This window comes from Dendronephthya gigantea, unplaced genomic scaffold, assembly GCF_004324835.1.
Source record: "Dendronephthya gigantea isolate DGI-Jeju-01 unplaced genomic scaffold, DenGig_1.0 000443F, whole genome shotgun sequence".
In the NCBI taxonomy this organism is placed as follows: Eukaryota; Metazoa; Cnidaria; class Anthozoa; order Malacalcyonacea; family Nephtheidae; genus Dendronephthya; species Dendronephthya gigantea.
Window position 1 is genome coordinate 1 of NW_021163453.1, and position 26,424 is coordinate 26,424.

The 26,424-nt window shown below is 37.0% G+C and overlaps 2 protein-coding genes across 2 annotated transcripts; both read left to right on the forward strand.

Annotated features, from left to right (window-relative positions):
* Positions 1 to 13: 13 nt before the first annotated feature.
* Positions 14 to 5,274, forward strand: LOC114543362 (scavenger receptor cysteine-rich type 1 protein M160-like). Its single transcript, XM_028562378.1, has 4 exons — positions 14 to 117; positions 733 to 791; positions 2,222 to 2,350; positions 4,877 to 5,274. Exons 1-4 carry the CDS (start codon positions 110 to 112, stop codon positions 5,242 to 5,244), a joined length of 564 nt encoding a protein of 187 aa, XP_028418179.1. The 5' UTR covers positions 14 to 109; the 3' UTR covers positions 5,245 to 5,274.
* An 11,008-nt stretch (positions 5,275 to 16,282) lies between these two features.
* On the forward strand, positions 16,283 to 25,984 carry LOC114543361. The gene is made up of 5 exons (XM_028562377.1): positions 16,283 to 16,410; positions 17,917 to 18,006; positions 22,788 to 23,057; positions 23,792 to 24,133; positions 25,835 to 25,984. Exons 2-5 carry the CDS (start codon positions 17,934 to 17,936, stop codon positions 25,915 to 25,917), a joined length of 768 nt encoding a protein of 255 aa, XP_028418178.1. The 5' UTR covers positions 16,283 to 16,410; positions 17,917 to 17,933; the 3' UTR covers positions 25,918 to 25,984.
* Positions 25,985 to 26,424: the final 440 nt, after the last annotated feature.

The following is a 26,424-nucleotide window of genomic DNA, read 5'->3' on the forward strand; positions in this document are numbered from 1 at the left end:
AATGTTTGTCATCCGTGTGTAACCCGGCATCTACTGCCTCCTGCAATAACTCTCCAGGTTCATACAGCTGTACTTGTAAAAAAGGTTTCTCCGCGGTGAACAGAACGTCATGTGTTGGTATGTATTTCCGTGTAATTGGTTTTTCGTGAATCTTCTATCATATCAACATTTGTAGTGATGCTCACCGCTTCTGTTCTTTTTTGTGTTTTGAATTTTTCTGTCAAAATGGAGGCTGATAAAGCCAGTCACAGCCAAAATTTTATTGGTAATTACGTAGATCCTATACAGTATAATAATAAGTTCTGTTACTACATCCATAATTTTGTGTTCATCATACTTCATCTGGCTAAAAATACGCATTAATTGAGCTTTAAATTTTAAGTCCAAATTCATACAGATTCCATGAACGTCCCAATTTAAATTTTTTTTATCGTTCTGCTCATAACAATGGAGGGCCCTTTCTGTACAATTTTTCTGCACATAAACTCAAATATACGTTCATTTGGAAGCGTAGCGAACTTAAATACAGTATTAGATATTAACACAGGGATTGTATTTTAAGAAGTATAGAAGTTCAACATGTAAACAAACCGCTTATTTACATACGGACTGGACTTCTACTTTAATCATGTATTATTGGTAAAAAGAATGCTAAAAAAATAGATAATTGTGGATTGCACCCAGTGTTAAGGCTAGTCTTCACTCAGGAAAATTCTCTTTTGGACAGGACAGGACAGGACAGGACAGGACAGGAAAGGACAGGACAGGACAGCCTGGACAGGACAGGACAGGTAAGTTTCTTTTGTATAAACGCCGCCTGAGAACTCACGGACAAAGGAAATTTTTCTGTCCGTTCCGATCCAAAGGAGATTTTTCCTGAGTGGAAACTAGCTTTTACACCAAACGAAAAGGTATTATGATACTAGGTAAAGTGCTAGGATAAAGTGCTGAAGTTTTTTTCGTGAGCCCGCATTGGAGACTGCTGGACACTAGTAACTTTGAAGTAACTGTCCGCCATTTTTGTACATTGTCTTTACCGGCGGCACATGGTGATTAACCCTTAAAAAGCGCTACGCGAATCCACAGAGCCACACTGAATTTATATGAAGAACAAAATAAATTATACTGCATGAGATTGTTTTCTACGGAAAGAGTTTGTGCGTTAAGAACATGACTGTATGCAGCAGGGCGTTTACACGCATGACACGCGAGACAATAGGTATTACATAAATTGTGATCCCGTTGGTATTTTAAAGTGCCTATATCACCTGTAGAATCTTTACGGAACTAAAAAGAGCTTGAAAAGTTAACTTATAAGTTCTATTACCATTTTTGATATAGTTAAATCGTTTCGGAAATATTTACATCTAAACAGCGATTTGCAAAAATTTCCGTCGTCCTCCGGGGCCTGGGACTCTATTGTATTTTTATAAATCTATTGTATTTTTACTTCGGTTTTCCAATAAACGAAGATATTGTAAGAAAACACGTTATGTCAAGCTCAGAATCGAATCCTTTTGACGGCGAAGGCTCCTACGATTGCCCTGATTATGAAATTGAAGATGAATGTGTTGAAATGGCGTCAAAAGAAACAGCAGAAGGCGAACCCTCTTATGCCGTCGAAGATGAATTGATTGACAACATCGACGCAATGTTCCAGCATTTTTTTTGAAGAGTGCAATCTATATATCACGAGAAACTCTGTATGTTTACATTACAAAAGATGGCATGTTTGCAACTCGTTCCTGAGTCACAGTCCCTTTAACACCACGGACTTTTTTTTCAATAAAATAGAAAATCGCTGTGTTTAGATGTAAATACTTCCGAAACTATTTAACTATATAAAAAATGGTAATAGAACTTAAAAGTTAACATTTCAAGCTCTTTTCAAATACGTAAAGATCCCACAAGTGATATAGGCACTTTAAAGTCCTGGCAGTATAATCAGACCTAACAGCGTCAGTGTCGTAGATCGTAAACTCCCTAGTAACTTGGCCTCAAGGCCGCATTGTGTCCCTTTCCTGAATATACTGTACTGCAAACAAAACTTCCACAGTGGCCTTCTGCGTGAAAAGGTTATTGAGTCATAACGTGGTTTTGGAAGCAGGGACCTTTTACTTTACTTTACTTTCCCCAAGGTTTTTTCAGACCAAATCGCCGCATAAATCCTATGTTTATAGTCTTGAATACTATAAATGATATTCTAAAATTGTTCTTTTAGATATTAATGAATGCCAATCGCATCCATATTGTGGCTGTCAACTAAATCCAGAAAAGTGCGTCAACACGGCAGGTTCTTGCAAATGTGGATGCGCTGAAGACATTCCCTCAAATGATACTGAATGTATTAGTAAGTGCAGTATTAAGTAGAATATTATTTAACCATATGTCAGATATTCTTGTGCGTTCTAGCGAAGACATTGATAAATCACTGGAAAGCACTTGAATCAAGCATTTTGAATATCGCATACAATCTTCTAAAACACCTTTTACAAAGCCTGATTCGAAAAATATACGTCCAGCTAGTTTTTCGAGGAACGATAAAAATCTTGAAAAATTGAATTCATGAAAAAATGGCACGCCTTCTCCATGCATTTTCTTGATATACAGCTAATAAGCACATTTTCGAGTCTGCTGAGAGAACTGCCAGAATGTTTTTCCAGGCGCGGATCCAGCCTAAAATCCAGACAGGGGTATTCCAGCCAGGTGAATTTTAGAGATGCAAAATACGAAACGCTTTAAATATTCATAAAAAAATCATACGATGTTCTTAATTAGACAAATTGAGCAAATTGTTGCCAAATCGCTCTTCTTTAACCAAACCACAAAATACCGATAAATCTTTTTGTATAAATGTTATTGATAAATATTTACCAAAAAACGCATGAGTTATCACCATGTAGCTACAATAGAAATCCGTCGGGCAGAACTGAATATATGAATAAACACCTCTCCCCCAATTATCGTTTTACATGGTGTATGAAATCAAGCATTTTGCTAAAATTTGAACTCATTATTATGCTAAACCCACGGATGGGCAAAATTGAAAGCGGTGCGCTTAATTTAAGTGCCTCAACCAAATTACTATGCCATTTGTACATCAATACGTTAATCATGCATTCAAATTCCAACAAAATGGTTATTTCAATAGGGGTAATTTTTTATACACCGTGTAGTTAACACAAAAGTGTGTATATATAACACAAATTTGCGTACACAAATGGAACACATATTAGGGGCGTGTGGTGGGTGTGATATCTACACTAAGGTTGACTTGTCAAGAGTTTTCGACGAAGTTATTTTTTTATGCAAAAAGCAAATAGACTATTGGAACTGCAGGACACTCCAGTCCTCCTTCGTGCGCAGTCATATATTTTACTAATGATCGACATTGTTTTGAGTGGCAAGTGGTTTTCTTCATTTTGCATTAAATTATTCAAGTGCAACATACCTTTATATATGTCGGGATTAGGTAACATTTTATTTCTGCAATATGGTTGTTCTATATATCCCGAGGTCGTAAAACAGTGGGCAATGTCCAGGGCAACGATTGTTTTAAGTTTTGCACTTTTACTATATCAGTATATTTTAAGATTTTTTGTTAAAAGTTGAAGGCAATTAGCCTTTCGCACGATGACGTTTTGGGGTACTTTCAATTTTTTCAAACGGGTTTTAAAAGTTATAACAACATGAAAAGCAATTTTTTTTAGAATCAACAGACCATTGGCCGTTATGAGGTCTCACGCTTGCGGTTTTGAGAATAAGTACCCCAAAAATGGCGGCATATTCGTCATCGTGAGAAAGGCTAATTATGTTATTTAAATGTTAAATGCAAATTAGTATATATGCAAATCAGTGAAATCAGCATGCCACAAATGCTCGGGAAAATTGGTTCATTAGAACTTCCTAGGGCAGCATGCAAAACCATAAGGGGATCATGCACGTGTATTTGTATAGTTCCCCTTTCCAACAAAGTTTTAGGTATTTTCATCACCTGGGTGCACATGCACTGAGTAATATGCATCCTTGCGGGCAATAGAGGCCATGAAACAGCCTTGGCGCATCATTCGAACTGCTGATCAGATATAGTGCCCACTAAATATAAATTTCACCAAACGAAGTACCGAAAGCATTACTATGGCTATGTGCACACGAGCGTCGTTTTCGAGTGTTTTCAAAATCGTTTTTATCTAGTTTATCACTTTGACGCCTTGTCCAGACGATGCAAAAAAAATATACTCAATATGTTAAATTAGTTTCAACTTCTATTGACGGTGTTTGAATCCGTTTTGGCATGAAAACGAAAATGAAAACGCTCGAAAACGTTACCGTGTGCACATAGTCTATATAACTTTTTTATGAAACGATCACAAACTCATGCTCACTAACTTTAACTTTATTAACGCGAAGAGTCGTTTCTCATGTGTCCCTTGGTAAATAAGATGCAAGCATGTTTGGAGACGTGGTACCCCCTTTCCCAAAGGATGCGTTATTCTCTGTTAGTTTGTTAATACAACATAACAACCGCGTTCAGTCGGTATCAGTATGTTCATAATTATTCAATCACGTTGTAATTGTTATCCCAGCATGTTATTAGGCTCAATTTGTCTTGAAATGTCGAGCGATGTCACAAAAACGGCCTACCGCCTACGTTCATGGAATATACCGCTTTTCTATGTGGAATCGAAGCAATGATCCTGACGTTGATAACGCTGAATGAGATCGTATGAGTGGGATCATTATGATCATAATAATGGCTTATATGATAATAAAAGCTAGTAATCTTGTCTGCAAGCGCAGGCAAATCGAGTTTAAGCTACCTGTTATATATACCACACCGAATTCTTTCTTACATGTGTAATTGTCTCAATTACAGCCTACTCTGATCTACAAATCAGGTTGAATGGTTCGAGCAACAATATGAGTGGAAGAATAGAAATATATCATCCCAGACTTGGCTGGGGAACGGTTTGTGGTATGATCCATATTGGCGGTAACGGATATGCACATTTGAAAAACACCGCAGCCAACGTCGTCTGTCGTCAGCTGGGTTTCTCTGGAGGGACTGTGATCAGAACCTTGGATTTCTATGGTAAAAGAAGTGGTAGTCCTGCAATTTTCTCGAATGTTCAATGCTCTGGTGATGAATCATTCATCTGGGATTGCAGTCATAATGGATGGAATAATTCTTTCCCGAGCTGCATTTATGATAAATATGGACCTGTCCGTGTGGATTGCTACTGAGATCACAATGATTCAATTAAGTACCTTGGGCTATATAATAGACTAGATTTTCCCTTTTTTCGCTCATACGTATAGTAAATAAACACGTGGCCCGGAAATTCGCGTCCTCAAAAATTTTTATCCATATCTATTCCAAAATTGATGCCATCAATATTTGAGACTAGATCGAGCACAAAACACCTACGTGAATTCAAAGAAGTTTGGTTTAGTACAGGTGACAGTACCATTGACAGACATGTCATTCCTATATTGTCTACCTGCATCTATTGTCTATCCCTCTACTGTCTAACATTTTTGTTGTACGATTTTTGTCGGCCGATTTTTATGGGCAAATATTAAGGTGTCGTTCGGTTTACGAATTACTAGAGAGAGCTCAATACCATAAAAATAGATCAGATATAAAAGTATTGCTTATCAAAAATCGTCCATTACACTCTCGGAAATATTATTAGATCAACCATTTTAGACGTAACACTCGATCTTTCCGCCGGAAAGACTGAAAGTATATACCTTATAGGAAGCCCATGCAATGGCGATCCGATATATATCAACAAACATTCCAACCACCCGCCATGCGTCATTAAACAGTTACCCGCAGCAAATAATTAACGCATATCATCACTCTAGTCTGAAGAGCAATATTTTAATGATGCAGCACCTATTTGCCAAAACGCACTAAGGCACCGGGCAGGAGGCAACGCAACATGATTTGGTTTAACCCTAGCTCCTTTCAGTAAGAATATGAGGACCAATGTTGGATGCAACTTCCTAAACTTGCTAGACAAACATTTCCTACCTATAGCCACAAGCTGCATAAGATCTTTAACGAGGTCCTGTACATTTTTTTTCTTTTTGTTTTTAAAAATATAAAAATCTTTTCATGCTTTCCATGCCATATTGCAAGCCAAGTTGCTCTTAGTTAAACGACCTGTAATAATCTTCTATCACCATAGTCACCAAGATCAAAAAATCATATAACGTCATGGCGGATGGACACAGTGTTCATAGCTCCGAGTCTACAAATAAAAATCTCATTGACGCCTTTGATTTCCTCAATATAAATAAGTATATAACATCGGATAGCATTTCTTACGATGGTAAGCGAATTAAATGGCAGGATAGCTACGAATCCTTGCAAGATTTTGTGGCGAATGCCTTCGGTCAACAAGGCAAGTGGCGGCGGTCAGGAGGCGTTTCAAAGTGTTTTGATGCCCATAGCACAGATCTATCTATGACATGGTATCCCGGAAAGTTAAATACCTTAACTTTCAAAGGAACAGTTGGAGAAACAGCAAAAGCCTGTTTGATCTACCTATTGACGCCAACTAAAGATATGCCGGAAAATGCTTTCAAAAGTATTGACCATCATGATAACAACTGTGAGTATTTAGAAAATATAATGTTGGAGATTGAAATTCTGAATAGCAAGGTCGACTCAATGCAGGCCCTAAACGATTCCCGTGGTGATCCCCCATCAATCATAGTATCTAAACTGTCTAAAGAAGTAGCTTGCCTACATATTGATCTTGAGGGAGAAAAGGCAAAGAACAGTGCTTTAGAGCACGAGGTAAACCGTCTCAAAGATGAGATTTTGTTAATTAAATCATATCTAAAGGGAACAGCGAACATAGAGAACAATACAGATTTAAGTCCTGTCGGATTAGCCTCAGTTAATGGCAAAGTAAACTACCCAATGGTCTGGGTCATGAATCAGTGCTTGAATATCAAAACCATAACCGTATAACGAGAGGCTTAACAGCTGCTAATGATTCAGTCATCATTGTTACTGATGTCGAACAAAATGATCCAACTGCAGGTAATCTCCCTAATGGAAATAAAAGCCACCATTGTCTTAGTCCAAATCTTGATCAACTAAATGCAAATCAACTAGATGCAAATGATTCACTAAGACAACAGGTTTATCATTACCGCGCCAAACAACACAAAGCATTCCTCCAAAAACACGATTGCGAAAGCGAATTGCGCAAGATGCCTTTCCCTGCAAGACCTAGGCGTTGTGGCTCTATACCTAGAATTCAAGACTCAAATCTCCCCTCTATAACTGATCGACATCTAGTCAGAAAGATCCAACTAAAAGATCCAACTGCCGGTCATCTCCCAAATGCAAATAAAAGCCACCGGTGTCTTAGTCCAAATCTAGATAATCTAAATGGAAATCAACAAAATGCAAATGACTCTCTAACGCAACAGGTTCATCATTACCGTGCTAAACAACACAAAGCATTCCATCAAAAGCAAGACTGCGAAAGCGAATTGTGCAAGAAGCCTTTCCCTGCAAGACCCAGGCACTGCAGCTCTATACCTGGAATTCAAGACGCAAATCACCCCCCTATAACCCATCGACACCTAGTCAGAAATCGTGATCAAAATTTTTTATTAAAAGCGTCCAGGAAAACCACCGTCCAAGGAGAAACTACCGTCCAAGGCCGCCTCGGAATCCAACAAGGGTCCATTTCTGGCAGCCGCCAACGCTTATAAAGCCCCTGATAAAGTTCAACTCGAGTCTTCAAATAGACCCCATAGAACAAATGAAGTCGTGGAAGGAATACCTCCACTATGTTCATCGAGTAACACGGAACAATATCAGCCAGCAGAGATGAGAATACCTACTAGGATTACTTACAGAAAAAACAAACGGCGGGAGCGCATCTGGGTTCCCAATTTTAGATTATTAATCCCATTGAAGACTCCTGTTACGATCCCACGCTTTCCCAAGATTTGGTTTAGTAATGTTAGGTCGATGGTCAACAAGTTAGACGAAGTTTCTGCATCAATTTCTATCGAACTGTGTGACGTTGCCGTAATTACTGAAACATGGTTAAATCCACAAATAACTAATGAGTCTATACGTATTCCTGGTTATGTATCTTGCCGACGTGATAGAATGAATAACCAGCGCGGTGGTGGTCTTTGTTCCTATTTTAACTCAAACCTTAATTTTACCGAATTAACTGACTTAGGCGATCCTGAAATTGAGAGTCAATGGTTTTTAATCAAAATGGATCGATTACCCCGAGGAATAAACTCCATTATCCTGGGAACAGTTTATCACCCCCCCCCCAAAGCGATGACCACGCGCTTCGAACGCATATCTTCAAATGCTTAGATTTCTCACTGGCCAACTATCCTAATTCCGCTGTCCTGGTTCTCGGAGATTTTAACGAATTTAAGCCAGGAAATCTGTGCAATTCCTTTAGATTGAAAACTCTGGTCACCAAGCCTACCAGGGGAAGTAATATCCTTGATCAAGCATTTTCAACTTTATCGGCTTACTACGATGCTACCATCCTGCCACCTATTGGCCAATCTGATCATTCTAGCATATTACTTCAACCCACTTCACCACATGCTCCAAGCCTACCCACCACACGACTCCAAAAGCGTGATTATCGTGTTTCCAACAAACGAAATTTGATATCCTGCCTGGACTCGGTCAATTGGACACCGCTCATGAGGCGAAATTTATGTGACGATCAACTGGATTTGTCCCAGTCTGTGGTTCATGGTGCTTTGAATTCATGTATTCCCATGCGTACTGTACTCCATCCCAACGATAAACCATGGATTACTCCCGCTATTAAAGAATCCATTAAGAAACGTCAACAAGCTTGGTTGAATAATGACCTTCTCAAATTTCATGTTTATCGCAATAAAGTGATAAAACTCTGTAAAAGTGCACGTCGAAGATTCTATAACGACAAAATCAATCACATGAACCAGAGCAATCCTAAAACGTGGTGGGACGGTATCAAGCAGTTGTTAGGAATGTCCAACCCCCTCGTTTAATAGTCTAGCCATAAACGGCACGTCTTGAGAGACTTTGAACTTGCCACCGTCATTAATGAATCCTTCTGCAGTACTGCTGCTGATATACCGCATTTAAATTTCACTCCAGTACCCGTTCCAATGTTCCTGATAGATAGTCATTACGCGTGATGCTGTTGAACTTGCATTGGCAGGTGTTAACGATCGTAAGTCTGTAGGACCTGATGAGATCCCCAATTGGATCCTGAAAACATGTGCCGCAAATATTAGCTACCCTGTATGCTCCATGTTTAACTCTTCCATTAGAGAAGGTCGTGTACCTGATCTGTGGAAATGCGCGGATGTTCTCCCCTTAAGCAAGATCCCTACACCGAAATCTATTGATACGGACCTTAGACCTATATCCCTCACGGCAGTACTGAGCAAGATCCTTGAGTCTTTCGTGTTCAACTGGCTTGCACCCATTGTTATGCCATTCATTGATCCCCTCCAGTTTGGCTGTGTGAAAAAGTCCTCAACGACTCACGCCCTCGTGCACCTAATCCACCATTGGCTTTCGGCCCTGGAAACACCTAATACCATTATTCGATCCTGCTTTATTGATTTTTCCAAAGCGTTTGATCGAATTGACCATAACATTCTAATGCGCAAATTACAACTCCTCAACGTTCCACCCGTGTTATTAAACTGGTATGAAAATTTTATCAAGTTAGCTTTATTTCTTTTTGAGTTTTCATGCACGAAAGTAAGGGGAATGCATAAATTATAGAGAACCATACAATAGAGCAGTAAAACATTAATATTCTCAAAAAGACCGAACAAGGCTGGGCAAGGCTAAGAATAAACCACACTGTGATTATAGTAACATAGCTAGTTTTGCCCGCGGCGGATCGGTAGGGATGAAGATGGTAACACGGCGAAGCGAACGATCTTGGCGAAGCAAACGAGCTCGGAAAGCGAACGAAGTTGGCGATGCGAACATGCTAAGCTTCATTAAATATTCTTTACTGTCATTTCCAATCACGCCTACCTCCACCAATATATGGAACCTAAACGGTACTCTCTCCATCCCGTGATCACACTGTCACACGGAATCACAAAAGTGAAACCGTGGAAAGAAAGCAAAACAACATACAACACATAGGATGCACACGTAGTATATAACTAGATACATACCCCAGGAGACTTCTACGGGACCAACTGAACCTAGAGAAGCTAAACTAAAAGCAACAACAACAAGACCATCCCCTGAAGGGAGGTTATTCCCTAAGACAAGTCATATATATTAAGGCCCAGGGAAAAATGCCCCCGCGCCAAATACCCGGCCTGGGTGACCAAGCGAGAACCAACTCTTCGATATTAATTTCCTTTATTATATCAATAAAAATTAATACATATATGCATGCATTGTTTGAACGCACCTACGTTTCGACCAAAACTGCTTTACCAGGAGCATTTCGTTATTTGCAGCAGAAACAAACTGAAGTGGACCATTTTTTTAGCAATACTTTTGTATATATGTAGTTGGAAATCGTTCTTTAAATTCTTTACATGTAAACATTTTTTAAATGTGCATGCATGGCCGAGCAATATTATACACTTAATGTATGCTCCCGAGGGAAATAGTGAGTTTTGTTTTCCCAAGAGTCTGAGACTCGAGGGAAAACAAAGCTCATCCACTATTTCCCGAGGTGTAGCAAACATTAAGTGTTTTGTTATATAGGAACAAAAACATACATGTTACACGACAATTTCATTTCAAAAAACTGTGTTATGACAATATGCGGGCAACAATTTTTAATTCACTTGTTTCCCTGGCGGGAAACATTGCATTTATTTAAAGTCATGTGACTACGAATGAACCAATCACATTTAAAATACACAGCACCTATATATAACAATGATGGTTCTATAACCTATAAGTTTAACAGTACGAGTTATGTTTGAAAATTTTGCCATTTCAACAAGTATACTTGTATCGTGGATATCCAGATTTCAGTAACAAAGTCGCATACCGTGTGTGCCTTGCCAGAAAAAAATAAACCGGAAAATAACACTTTCTATTTTCTCGACCTTCCTCAAAGACTGAACGTACAACGCAATATAACAAAAAACGGAAGTAAGAAACTTTCACCGAGTTTCCAGACCATTAATTATTATATCGGTTTGTATAGCGGTTTAATCTTATGTAACGATGTAATCTTAGCGATGTAATCTCATCGTATAGCGATGTAATCTTATTGCATGAATGCCATTACCAGAAATTTGCGACATGATAATTTGCATGTATACTAATTTGCATTTAACTTTCAGTATAATGGCCTTCAACTTTTACTATAAAATACATATAGTAAATAGACAAAACTTAAAAATGCCCTTGCCCTAGACCTTGCCCACTGTTTGCCGACCTCTAGATCGGTAGAGCAGCTGTTTAGAAACGTTTTGGTGACAGGATTTTTTAGCTTGGGCATTTCTGCATTCGGCCAAATTTAAAAATATATTGCTCAAAGTTTTGTCCGTGTCCTGTCCACGAACTTATAAAATCGCTCACATTGATTCGAATATTTCGATTCAGGTAGTTGATGAATTGACGTATAATGTACCCAAAAAAATTGTTTAAGATATTCTCTTTCGTATTTGTGTATAAACTTTTCTATACGGCTCGGATTTTTACTGCAATCACTTTAAAAAATATTATCAGTCTTGTCTGGAACTTGAACAATACGAAGGCTATAATACACATTTGTTCACAATCATTTGGCCGAACGTAGAAATACCTAAGGAAAGTAATTCGATCATTAAAACGTTGGGAAACGGCTGTTCTATTGATCCAGAGGTCGGCAAACAGTGGGCAAGATCTAGGTCAACGGCATTTTTAGGTTTTGTATATTTACTATATGTATTTTATAGTGAAAGTTGAAGGCCATTATGCTGAAAGTTAAATGCAAATTAGTATACATGCAAATTATCATGTCGCAAATTTCTGGTAATGCGGATATATGAAACTAAACAAGAGGCTGACTCGCGGCTTTAACCTCTCGTCGTTAAGGCGAATAAAGATAACAAATCGGGTATTATATTGTCTGATATCCAAATTGATTTTCAATCAAGTGGCAACGGAGCAATATGCTATAAAATTTATCTTTTTTTTTTTAATTTCGATGAAGTATGCGTGGACGACTATATAATCAAATGAAAAAATGCTGGTATAATGCTTCGCTTTGCCATAATAATTATATGTCATAATTCTTTCAAAATTAAACGTAATTCTCCAAAGCCATATGCATTGGTAAATAAGCACAACGTGGCCTAATGGCTTACTGGTTCATAACTTTTGATTTAGCTTAGTTTTTAAAGGATTTGTAATTTATTGTATACAATAGTATTCATAGTTTTTATACGCGTCTCAATAAGACGCCACCAGTCAGTCTGTTCTTACACTAAACATATGAACAAATTCAGGGTTAACACATGTATAGGACTAAAGGCTAGTTTCCACTCAGGAAAATCCTCCTTTGGATCGGACAGGACAGGAGAGTTTCCTTTGTATAAACGCCGCCTGAGAACTCACCGACAAAGGAAATTCTCCTGTCCGTTCCGATCCAAAGGAGATTTTTCCTGAGTGGAAACTAGCCTTAAGCTGTGTAAGAGATCATGGTGGATATTTTGAGTAGGCGTCATTAACATTAACAATAATTATGTTCTTTCATTATCATCATGAATGCATGATATAATTAGTATATAACTCTAGCTGTCTGTCAGAGCGGGCATTTGCTATTAAATTTTCACCCAGTAAAATCTATTAAATACAATCTGTCGTTTGTTGCTTAATATTCTGTCACCGTACTAAACTCCTAGGGCTCATCAAAAGCAGGCTAAATATAACCCGGGTTAGTGCTAAACCTAGGTTAAAATCCTTATAACCCTGGGTTCGTTAAACCTTCGCTACTGTACTGTTCAAAGCAGGTCAGTTAAATAAGGCCAGTAAAACAGTTTAACCTAAGTTTAAATGTAAATTCAGCACAAATGGGATATAAGAATCCTTTGGATTGGTTAAAAACGAGCGTCAAAACTGTAACTGATGAGGAAAAATTGTGTGTCGAAAAATGATAGTAAAAAAACGACAGCAATTACGTCCAATTGCAATTCCATGCATGCATGGATTTTTAGAAAGTTTCGAAGTTTAAGGCCTTTTTGTATGATAAACAATGCATGGGGAACAAATTTAAGCAAATTATAAACAATCGATTTCGTAATTTGCAATGTTTGATTCTTAAATTTCGAAACGTCGTACGGCAGCCAATCAAGAGAATTCGAATTTCGACGTTCAAAACTCATTGCTGTTTCGGTCGGATGACCTTTAAAAACATTGTACAACCATAAGACAAATTTTACCGGAGAGAAATAAAAACTGAATATTTGAAATAATAGGCAAAAACAGGTTTAAAACTTCTATAGGTCTCTAGCTTCCAATTCGAGCTTTTAAAAGATTTTCCCCGATTTTTTACATAAATATTGATAGACGCATATAGTCGTGATTATTATTGCGTGATTATTATTTCACCATAACATGAAAAAATGGAAACAAATTTCGGCCGAAAAAATGTCCCTGTGATCAGTTTTACGACAGAAATCGATCTCCGGGCCCATTTCTACTTTAAAGGGCAGGCATTAGTAACTGTTGTCACATTTTTTGAACACGGCAACTACATTCAAGCAGGCGCTTAGCAACGCCGGTCGATTGGAAGACGAAATTTTTCTGATTGTTCTCTACCTCCCCTCAAAATTCCCAAGAGTCTTCACTGAAGGTAAGATATGAAGTTTAGAAGAATTCATATACTATAATATACAAGAAATACATGCATGCGACAACCCCTCGGCATTTCAAACGAAGCACTGTATATTTAACCTGCATGAGCTAGCCAGACCTAAGGCTAAGCTTATGATTTTAATATGAAATGATTCAAATGAGTGGAAAGCCGATGTTTCTATTTTTAGAAGACATATACCGTGATAGAAGTGAAGTATAAACATCAGTTATACATCACCCGTTTTGCTGCTGCATTGAGCAGTTTACATATTTTCACAGTTTTAGTGAAAGCATAGACCTATTCCAAAAAGAGCAAGAGGCCTGTTACGAGTTACGCGAGAGCGAGGCTAGTCAGTTTTTTTGCTGTCAAATTTCAAAATCATTTTTATATTTCTAAATTTGACTGGAAAAACTTTGTTTTTGTGCAGTTGCAACAGGTACAGCGAAAAATTGAGAAATAAACAAATGACTTTAAATTCGGCAGAGAAAACCAGACTAGCCTCGTTTTTCGCGTAACTCGAAGCAGGCGTCTTGCTCTTTTTCGAATAGGTCTATAGACAATCCAAAAGACAATCCAATGTCTTTTGGATTGTCTATGGTAAAAGTTATAAACATTCAAAATAAATCCCCATCTGTCCAAGAGAATAATTGCGTTTCCTTGTTTGACAAAAGTTATGGTATTTCCATTAACAACAATGTTAACGACCTCGCTCCTTGAACTCGAAGCCTGGTGATGTGGCTGGATAGTGCCGATTCTTGCATGAGGTGATTGGTTTAAATCCCTGTTTAGTGTAGAAAATATTTTGCTAAAGAAAATGAGTATAAGCAGTAAAATAAATAAGAACCTGTAATGCTTTTTGAACTTTGGTTTGAAGGACAGTATCATGCCTTTTTCAGCTGCTTTTCTGTGCATGTCTGTTGCCCAAGGCTACATCCCGTCGTTGTGACTAGTTTGTCAAGCTGTTGCTGGATAAAAGTCCTGCATCTTTTTATTATGTGCTTGTTTTTTAAGATTTATAATAAATTATGATTTTTTTTCAATACGGTTCAATACGGTTAAAAAAAGAATAGTTAACTAATAAGTATATCAGGAAATACCCAGGGCTTGCCTGAAGTAGTGAAGAATGTGTAGAAATGCCACAGACACAGTGTCTGCCGCTTTTCATTTTTCGTTTCTACGATATAGGTCCTTTTTGATTGGTCTCTATGAGCTGAAAGATTATGTTAAAAAATAAAAACTGCTGGATCATGTTGATCTGCATACATTTGCATCAAAGAAGGGGTATACATGGTAGACTTAGATTCAGTCCCCACGTGCATGGTGTCTGTACAAAACCATCTGAGATTTGGCAATCAAATTAGCCTTTCTCACGATGACGAATATCCGCCATTTTGGGGGTACTTTCAATTTCAATGCATTTAAACAATAGTAGAAATGTTTAAGGGTCAATAGACCATTTGAACAATAAATTAAGCCTAAAATTAAAGACAGCCGCCTGACAAGTCTTGAGCTCACCATTTAAAAAATGTAACTCAAAAATGGCGGCACATTCGTCATCGTGAGAAAGGCTAATTCTTTCGAATTCTCACGATTCAATATTTTTTTCAACGTTTCTTCATTTAATTTTATATCTTCAGATTTATGGACTGGAACTGTGCCAATTGGAGAGCTTTCTTTCACCCACACATTTGTGAGTTTGGGAAATACAACGGCAACGGCAACCGCAAGTTCGCAACGGCAAAATATATTCACCTAATTAATATTGTGGTATTCAAAGAAAATAGGAGTTAGTATGGACTTCATTTGCCTCTTCAAGTAATCAAGTTTCCTCTTTCTCTGAAACAGTTATTAACTATTATAAAATTAATATGGTCGATCAGTAAAATTGCTTCTAAGACTCCAAACAACATCGAACGCATTAACTGTTGCCGCGTTGTCATGCACCGTGAAATGGGTGTATTGAGTCGCGATGCCGTTTCAGCAACTACGGCAGTGTTGACAATTAAAGGCCACGCGTAATTTACATTTTCTTTTGTCTTAAAGAATCAATGCCATTGGTGATAAGGACGTTGCGGTTGCCGTTGCCGTTGTATTTCCCAAACTCACTAATGTCCTCATAAGGACATGAATTTTCTTTGCTGTCAGAAGTCTGTGAAATAATGTAGTAAAACACTGATATCAAAAGCTGGACTGAATAAATTCTAGTAACTTTAAATCCGCCAGTGAACTCCCATAAGTGCATTTAGGAAATTCTTACAAATAATTTAAATTGCAATTGTAACAACGCAAGGATTGAAAGTTTGCGTTTTCCCCACTTTTACCCCCCGTTACTCTACACGCTTTCGATTATGCATCGAATAATTATCATATGAAAGAAAATTAATGTTGCATGATATTGTTGATTTTCTCTTTCCTTGTCGTTAATACGAGGGTGTCATGTTACTTGCTATTCGTCTTCCGCATTTATTTGATCGACGACAATATTACAACAAATCAGTGTGTTTGTTGCTTATACATTTACTCTTGTTGGAGGAAATTCGTGCTTAACTTCATATATTGGCTCGTACAGGTAAGGCGCCTAATTGAATGTCACACTCTTGATGCAATATATTAAATAAGTGTATCGTCAAAATCGACAGGGTTGTATGAAATGCACAGAGTTTCACTTCTGTTTAATACCGTAAATATAGGATAAGTTCAGGCTTAATATAATATACTTTATACCATTATCGATTTAATTCAGTCTCGTAATCATAATCTTGGCTTACAATGTATTTTAATGAACTCTCGCCGTCGAAATTTATCGCATTCCTTGAAATAAACGTCTAGTGTTCCAAGCTTGGCGTCTGACTGTTTACATATATTGCCTAATTATGCCAATTCGTAAATTTGTACTTGCACACTATGAACGTATGCATACAAAGACTTAAGCCCTCCCACTATAGACAAAGAATCGTTTTAATTTTGAGCTGTGTGATGTATTCAGTTTAACGACGATAGTCACGATACTATATATATACCGCCCAATACTTACATTTATTAGCCGTTGGCGTTGCTGTGTATTTGTAGTATTTTGTACATTATAATACCGTAGAAATATGATCTGTTAAATCAACTTTTCTGAGACTTACTAGATAACAATGCATGTGCGTGTTCAAACCTAAACAAACATCATTCATCAATTTAAACAAAAAACCGTTACACATGCCGAGTTCATTCAGTCAAAATATAATTCATATACAGGCCACGCTTAGTATGAAATCACGACATTTAAGGCGACTCTAAATAGTTTCTTGAAATTGTTAGAAAATTAGGGGTCTAAGAATAGAGGATCAAATTGAATATGTCTGTCGGGCAATTAATACATCTATATAGCCAAACCAATTTAAAACTTGTGCCTGTGCCGGGCTTTGGCAACTTTGCTACAGCAACAGAGATGTGAGGAACAATTTATCAATTTTCGAGCAATTATAACAAAGGAACTTAAAGCTTAGCGAACTAACAATGCGTTGGATATACGCTGTTCGTTGCATGTTCGCACATAAACCGCTTGTTTACGGCTGAACATCCTCGTTCAAGTAACAAACTTATTGTATTCTGTTAAAACAAACGCCCTGTTTATTTGTGTGAGATTGTCGGCGTAGACGAGTTATATGGAAGTTGCAAAAGCCCATTTCCTAAATATTGGTATCATCCCGCTTTCAAATTTGATAGTAACTATAAGCATAGAACATGAACAGAAGCAGCCGAAGGTACCCTTAATGGCGGAATTCCAGCGGTTATGTTCACATATAATCCCGAATCCCGATACGATTATATAAAAAAAACAGATTGATAATATATCTTGAAACAGAAACTCATAGCTTAACATCGCATATAAGTGATATAACATGCGAATTGCTCTATATGTGTGCAGTTTACTGTGATATAATAAGAACATCTAGCTTCGTTTGACATGTCAATGGATCTTTGTTGTTACTGTACTGGGTGTTTTATACAAAACAAAAATGTTGTTTTTTGATGCAAAATATTTATGCCTTCACAGTAATTTTTATTTTTTTAATTTTTCAAATAGGTTTTAGTTAATACCAAATGGATGCAGTACTTCTTGCGGTCTTTATAGTGAAAGTTTTGATCCTATTCTCACTCGTCGGGTATTCCCACTGTAAGTAGAAAACAGCCACGGCTCTAGTGGTACTGTGCTGTGGTAGTTGTGGTAGTAATAAAAAAAATACTACAGCTTAATATCGTAATCGCATTGGTAGATTTGTATTTTAAAATATTCTTTGAAATCCCTAACCGTTGTTGTTAAGGTGTTTATACCGTGTTTTGAATTTAAAATTTAGCTATGTGATTTATTTTTACTATATACACCTAGATCCGCCACTGGTAAAAAATTTGTAATAATAACGTTACTATACTTATTTGATAGTAGTTTACCTGTACCCTTTAGATAGAAATAACCTTTAAAACTTTTTAATCTATAACCCATACAGAAGAGCAGCATAAAGACACGTGTTAGAGCATTAATTATATAACTAAATCATTTGCAAAATATTAGTATCTCTATAAAATAGATAAATTCTGTAACTTCTTTTTCTGCTCCAAGTTTTGGACGTATTTTTTTAGTAATTACTTTATGTTTAACCATTCAACATGCCTAGGAAGTCACAACTTTTCATATTTAATGTTCTCTAGTGCTAACAAAAAATTGAAGCTGCTTTTTCATTTATGGAAATGTTGTTTTTAAAAACAACATGTTGCTCCTAAAAACGGTTTTGCCAACACTATATATTGAATCAAATATTATATCAACAGCATGGAAAAACGTACGCGTCAAATTACGAAAAATATGGAAGAAATAATTTATTTCAAATATTTGATGACTGAATGTTAGTTAAGGAAATTCCAAAATATACAAAACGGATAGAACAAACAATCGTTAGAGCGTTCTAGCATTTACAGTACCCAACGGCAACGGCCAGGAATTCGTTTCGATTTTCTACTTTTTAGCAGCTTGGGTTTCAAATAAAAAAACAAGAACTCAAAAATATTGAGAACATAAAGATTTCTCATATCCGGTGACAAACTCACTTGAAAGCTCGGAAACTGTCGTTCCTTTTTTTAAAAAACAAACTGTTTTACACAATAAATTCGTCAAAGTCTCCTTTAGCCTCAAATTCTTGTGGCACGCAACTACAGTACTGTCCAGAAATAACCTAAAAAACCGCGGTGAATCTATAGGTCAAACCTCGGTCTGATCGCGGTTGTACCCAGGTCAGACCGAGGTCGAACCGCGGTGACACGGAGTTTTAACCTCGGCCTAACTCATTCTGACAGACATTTGTTAAGATGTTTTCGATATGATTATTCTGTTGTCGTTCTCAGCTGTTCATAACATTACGTTGGGAAGCGAGCGGCAACCGCGATCGTATTTTTTCCCTTCCGGACGTCTGCGGTTTCTATCTGTCGACCACAACCGAACTGCGACCGAACCACAACCTATAACCGCAGCTGAACCGCAACCGAATCGCAACCGCAGTGTTAGGTTATTTCTGGACAGTACTGTACTTTAACTTTCTGTTCGCTTTTATGCTCCTAGAATGCTCCTAGTCATGAGGTATCTAGAATGCAATGTTCACTGAATACATGCATGCAATGAAGTCATCCTTTGCAACTTAGTATAGAACCTGTACAGAAGTTTGTATGCATTTTATTTAGGACAGATTATCTCAACTGTTTTAGGGTAAAATGACCATGGCAGTCAACATATGTGCCAAAATCTGAACCTGGGATGAAAGTCCTGAAAATGACCTCTAAATCCTGAATTATCAAAGCTAAAGTCTTTCCGAATTGTTTATATGGTTCAGAATGGTTGCTTTTAGGGGTGGTCACTGGAGGGTGAAATTAGCCTAAGTCCCATATTTTACAAGAAAATAAATGTTTACTATTCCATTCACCTTGCAAAGTCTAATTTTTCCTATTTTCTAAAAATTTTTGCCATATGATGAAAAAACATGCTTATTTTAGTATATTTAAATATAACCACAGAGCAGCGAGGCAGCGTCTTTAAAAACTTAGCATCAAATGTGGTACAACCACTGTCTAAAATAGATTATTTTAGTATATTTATTTTAAATTTCTTAGGAAATAACAATGTTTTGTCGGGATACGACATATTTCATTTCACTTACCCCCCGCCAAAACACGATTTCAGCCATATTTTGCAAATTTCATCCCCGTTTTTCGCCGTCCGTCGCAAGCGTCTTTCAATTATTGTACTTTAACACGATTCTATTTCACTAAAGAATTATTCAACCAATTTTCGATGGGTTTGAAGTAGTGCTATGTAATATTTTTTTCATTTTTGTGTCCTTGACATTTCATCAATTATGTCACCATGGTAATGTTTCGCCACTTTTATGCACGATAAATGCCACTTTTTGATTCCTAACTGTCTATCTTTCACAGCATCAATAAGTAATTAATAGTACAATAGCAGCTATCCAAAATTTAAAAGCATTTGTCCCACCTGGAAGTAAAAAACCTCCCTTTGTTCATCGGGAGTGAAAAAGTGCGAAAGATTCAAAATAATTTAACAGTCTAGCGCACACTCCAGGCACAGAATACCTAACAAAAGTGGAACTCCTGTACTTTTTTCGTAAGTGTGATTCGTCATGATTCGTCACTTAGCAAGTGCATTTTTTTGAGGCTGTCACCCCCCTGACAATAGTAAATATGGGTTAATTTTAGACATTGGCAGGGGGGTGACTACCTCAAAAAATGCACTTGCTAAGTGACGAATCATGACGAATCACACTTACGAAAAAATAGTATAGAGTTCCACTTCTGTTAGGTATTCTGTGCTCCAGGACAAATGCTCGTGGGCAACATTGCAGGGGGGGGATATTTTCACGAAACATTTCTGGTTTATTTTTTAAGCTTTGTGAAAGCAAGAACAGACAATTTAAACGTGGAGACTCGTTAATGTGAAATATTAACAGCAGGAGAAATATTAACAGCAAAACGGACAAATTTTACTCGGGCTGTTGACTGATTGTGGTTGTGAACAAATGTATTCTTGAAATTTTTGTCCCCCTGTAATCCGTAATGCTGTCCACGAGAACTCGTCGCGGAGTTTGCGCGAGACTTCGCACTGAACTTTCGCACTTGAATTTCATTCCCGATAAACGAAGTCAGGTTTTTTTACTTCCAAGTTGGATAAATGCTTTTAAATTTGGATAGCTGCTATTGTACTATCAATTACTTATGATGCTGTGAAAAAAATACAGCTAGGGATCGAAAAGTGGCATTTATCGTGCAGAAACTGCCAGAAAGGCGACGAGACATGGCAATGGCGACATAATTGATGAAATGTCAAGGGACACAAAAATGAAAATTATTACATGGCACTATTTCAAAACCAGTGAACTCTACAAAGACTAGATCGATAACTTGGCCGCCATTTTCGAAGCCAGCACTGATGGCGGCCATGAAGGCCAAGAGTTGAAATTACACCACCAAAACAACGCCGGTTTTTATACACAAATCCATCTCATCTGATCATGAATAAAAGCTTAAAACAAGCATTGACACTTAGATTTTACTAAAAAACAAGTTTTATGAACGTGAAGAGGTGCAAACCTATTTTTTTTGCGAGTTGAAGGCGAAGTTTTTTTTCGGCCCGTTCAAATTCTTTAAATATTTCAAGTACAAAGCTGGTACCTCGCCGGTTTTTACAGTAAGATGATGCCGATTACCTAGGTCTATCCAAAAAGGGGAAATTCGTTGTTTAAAGTTGAAGTGGTCAAATAAAAATTGCACTTTTCTGGCAAAAAATACGATTTTTACGGAATTCTTACTCCTCCCAGTTTTTTTGAAGGCTTGTATTGCTCGCGGCTGCCGCCTTAATCAGCAAATTATATTCAAATCGGCTTCATCCAATGACTAGTCTTTATTGTTGAGTTATCGTTCCAGTCTTATTAGAGTTCACTGTTCAAAACCCATCGAGAATTGGTTACATAATCTTTAGTCAACTGAAATCGTGTTCTGGCGGGGGGTAAGTGAAATAAAATAATTATGTCGTATCGGAACAAAACGTTGTTATTTCCTAGGAAATTTATAATAAATATATTAAAATAAACATTTTTTCATCATATGGCAAACATTTTTAGAAAATAGGAAAAATTAGACCCTGCCAGGTGAATCTGTGTAATTTTATGCCTAATTAGCAGTTGACTTGGAATGATAAACATCATATTCTTGTAAAATATGAAACTTAGAATAATTTCACCCTCCAGTGACCACCCTTAAAAGCTACCATTCTGAACCATATAAACAATTCAGAAAGGCTGTAGCTTTGATAATTCAGGATTTAGAGCTATGTTGACTATGCCATTTCTGGGTGTGGTAATTTTCAGGGCTTGTCCTGGGTTCAGATTTTGGCACATATTCCATGTTGACCACCATGGTCACTTTACCCTGAAACAATTGAGATAATCTGTCTTAAATGAAATGCATACAAATACCTTTACAGGTCCTAGATTAACTCTGAAACCTTTGCAACTGCTTTTTAATGCTAAATACAGGCAGTTATACCCATGTATGCGCAGATTTTTCCGCAGTGTTTACTAAATCAAAATATTGTGTCTAGATTTTTTAACGTTTCTATAATCGAACAGGTTTCTTGCAGAATTTAGGAGTCTCCGGTGTTTTTGCTTCACTGACATAAAGAAACAAATTTGGAATTCAATTCTTAAATCTTTGTGTAATGACTATCACTTTCAATATTGTAAAGTTATGTAAAATTTTAAAATCAATATAATAAATAGGCGATTACACTTCAGTGGAATTTTGCATGAGATCAAACTTGTAATTCCAAGTCACACGCGCCTCACGGAATGCAATTACTATTATTATTCACAGAATGATTTGCCTGTATTTTAGCCTCAAACTTCACAGAGAGTGTGACGATATTAACAATTGCTGAAGGCAAAGCTTCAACATTAAACTGCACACAGCAGGAAGGGCGTGTTCTTTGGAAAATAAATGGAATGCCATTAACAAAATTAACAGATGGTGTTATGAATTTTCAACTTGGACCAAATTCAACATTAATGATCAGGAATCCAGTTCATGGAGGAAAGTTTGGTCAGTTCAATGTGACATGCACAGATAATATTACAAATGCGACTTTCCATGTTTATCTTACTAAAGGTATATCGTTATGATTTATGCAGATTTTATACAAAATATTACTTCACTTAAATTTTTCATGGTCATCTCAGCATGGATGCTTTTCTAGTGGCATAACTCGCCTGACAATTTAATCCTGCTCTGCTAATATCTATAGTGTTAATAAGATGACCATTAATACCTAAAGAAATTAATAATGATAGATATAAATTTTAAATTTGCCAAGAAAGACTAAATCATCAGGCTGGCTACGCAACTATTTACTTCCAAACTTAACCTATTATTTGATTTCCCAGCCATGTAAATCCTATGTGGAGTTCAATACAGTTGTTAATTGAATCATGTATTTCAAAGGTTTTTGCAGCAAATAATAAGGGTTATAACAAAGGGTTATTTGCTCCAATAAGCAAAAATAAAGGTTATAATGTGAAATACAGTTCAGTTTATGAATGTATAGGATGAATATCTCAGTGCTTATCCAAGCAGTGAAACCATTTGTATACTCGTAACTGCCAGCTATGTTGGTAAGATCCCGTGCGGAATTAGTACTCTCATGCACGGTGCTTCGAATGTGCCGGCTCGTGAATGATTATATTAATTTCTTTATAGAAACGAGCTTTCTTTACAGCTAACTGTGAATTACTTAACGTGAAATTATTAATATAGCGAAACTAAAGCCCCAGGCTGACTACGCTGCTTACAGGAGTTTTATATAACTGTTTTTGAACAGATGTTTTTGTCATTTCTTACAACAGAACCAAGATTATTATCAAATAATACACTGATATCGGTAATTGAAAACACCGTAGTTCTACTGAACGTTGATTGTTCGGCTGAAGGATACCCAAAACCCAGTACATGGTGGAAAATTGGTAAAAATGTCCTGACCAAAATGAACGGTACTATTAAGTCTCAGTCATTAAAGCACCATGATGATAACGTGGGATTCTCGGGGACATACCGTGTTCTAAGCAATGGAAGTTTAAGTATTCATGGATCGTTCAAGAAGGCTCCATCTGGTCGGGATTATTACACTTGTATTGCAAGAAATACAATCGGAAATCGTAGCCAAAGCTATTCTATTGAAATTGAAAAATGTGAGTTGTTATCAACTTATTAAATCATATATAAACACCTTTATTGACCAATGTTGTGTTATAAAATAAAATCCTGTTGTTTTCATGAAATGCAACTTTACACTGAAAGTTTTGAACTTGAAAGATACGAAGGTCAAAATCGTGTAAGTGTGTGCTCGCCTGTTTAAAAGAACTGAACCTGAAAAAATTTTACTCATTTTTCTCATTTTACTAATTTTCTCATAAAACCTATTTTTCTCATAAAACCTATTTTTCTCATAAAACCTATTTTTCTCATAAAACCTATTTTTCTCATATTATTTTTGACGTTTTTAACGCACATTTCAATTCCTCGCTGTTTTTAAAAGTTACATGAATCACTATAGTATAATTAATATTAGACCTTGAGCCCAGACGGGTTAGAAAAGCTAGGTAACCAATTCGTACGCCAATAGCAGTCGTATTATGATGATGGTTATTCTGATGGTTATTCCCATCATCAGAAAGCTCTCAAAAAATAACATCTGAGACCTTGAAACAGTTTTCACATTTCTCGAATTATTTTCATGTCAGATGCTATCATAAACCTAGTATCCGATACTTTTTGCGAGATTTTGGTCCAATCTTCACATTTAAAAATACATTAACTTAAGACTAATTAAATCGTCAAACAACTGTTTCAAAGTCTTAGCTTGTGTTGTAAGCTTTTTTAGATGCCCTGAATGCATTTTAATAAGCGAATAATTTTCTTATGGCACTATGACCATATCCACCGTTTTTCAAAACTGCTTGAAAAGTAATAATTTTTCAGCTTTGCAACCAGCAATTATTAAAGAAGATCCTCAATCCCCAAGTTGGGAATACTAAGATTTACAGTACTGTCCAGAAATAACCTAACAAAAACCGCGGTTAACCTAGATCAAACCTCGGTCTGATCGCGGTTGAACTTGGGTTAGACCGATGTCGAACCGCGGTGAGACGCAGGTTAAGCATTGGTCTAACTTGGTCTGACAGACATTCCAAGTTTTTAAGGAATGTCTTTTAAGTTTTTCGATTTGGTTATTGTGTTGTCGTTCTCAGCTGTTCATAATAGGAAGCTTTAGCAGTGACTACGAGTACGACTAGGAGTACGAGATTCGTCATTCTTTTGCGTTGTTTGCTTACGCCATCAGTCAAAACTCGTGTCGTCGAGCTTTTGAGTACGAGTTTTTTGATAAATTTCGTACTCGAAAGCCCAACGACTACGAGTTTTGGCTGATGGCGTAAGTAAACAACGCGCGAGAATGACGAATCTCGTACTCGTAGTCGTACTCGTATAGTCACTGCTAAAGCTCCCTAATATTTCGTTCGGAAGCGAACGGCCACTGCGAAGGTATTTTTTCCTTGCGGTCGTCTGCAGTTTTTATCGGTCTACCGCAACCGAACCGCAACCTAACCGTAACCTAGGTTATTTCTGGACAGTACTGTAAGGAACCGCTATCCGCTGTGTTTACCACCATCCGGCTTTGATGCAACTGGCCCCACTGCTCTATATCTTCTGGCTTAATGTGTGTTACAGATTAAAGAAAGTCTCTAGAAGTGCATGTAAATGCCGTCTTTTAGTAGTCTCAAGTGGTTGCCATAAAGATTATTGATAAAATTTCACTTTTCTCTGCTGTTGATTGCAGTTTCTCTGCTGCAGTCGTTACTCTCCAATTTAACCAAACTTTTTCTTTATTTCAGTGGAGACCTATTCATTCGAAACAATATTGCCGCCAGAACAGCTCGTTAATTTGGGCAAAAGAGTGCGTGATAAGGTGCGTTAATAATTACCATTCTACTTGAAATACAATGCGTGCAGCGACCCCACACTATTTCAAGCCAAAAAAGCAATTTCCCTAAGTGATGGTTTGATACTGTCTTTGCAAAGCGACTTAAGTAAGCTTATAATTGTGAAAATAAACTACATTCGTAGGAAGAATACGAAATAAATAAAATGAAATTGACGCGTTATTACTTAAAAAATTAACTGTACTTGATAGAATTAAGATTCTACTTATATAACTAGCACTTCAATCGTTACGAGTACAAATTCTAATGGTAAATTGATACTAAGTTCTGGTCCCAGGGCCGTTTGGGACTTTATATAGGGAGTTGAGGCTGGGGCAAGACAAGAGAAGAGGAAAGGCCCTGGTTTTGGCCGTTCAAAGTACCCACATTAAACCATATTGGAATTGTACTATTTCGGAATAATTACAAAATATTCCGCTAATTACACATAAATTAGAAAAAGTGATAAAACCAATCAGAAGTCAGAAGCGGCTGGCCGATCC

Excerpts from the sequence above, each read along its gene's own strand:
- LOC114543362 (XM_028562378.1), top strand. Across the intron at positions 792-2,221 it reads GCCTGGACAGGACAGGACAG|ATATTAATGAATGCCAATCG; the intron begins GTAAGTTTCTTT and ends TTGTTCTTTTAG. Across the intron at positions 2,351-4,876 it reads AAATGATACTGAATGTATTA|CCTACTCTGATCTACAAATC; the intron begins GTAAGTGCAGTA and ends TCTCAATTACAG.
- LOC114543361 (XM_028562377.1), top strand. The coding sequence starts at position 17,934 with ATGGATGCAGTACTTCTTGCGGTCTTTATAGTGAAAGTTTTGATCCTA. Across the intron at positions 18,007-22,787 it reads ACTCGTCGGGTATTCCCACT|CCTCAAACTTCACAGAGAGT; the intron begins GTAAGTAGAAAA and ends CCTGTATTTTAG. Across the intron at positions 24,134-25,834 it reads TTCTATTGAAATTGAAAAAT|TGGAGACCTATTCATTCGAA; the intron begins GTGAGTTGTTAT and ends TCTTTATTTCAG.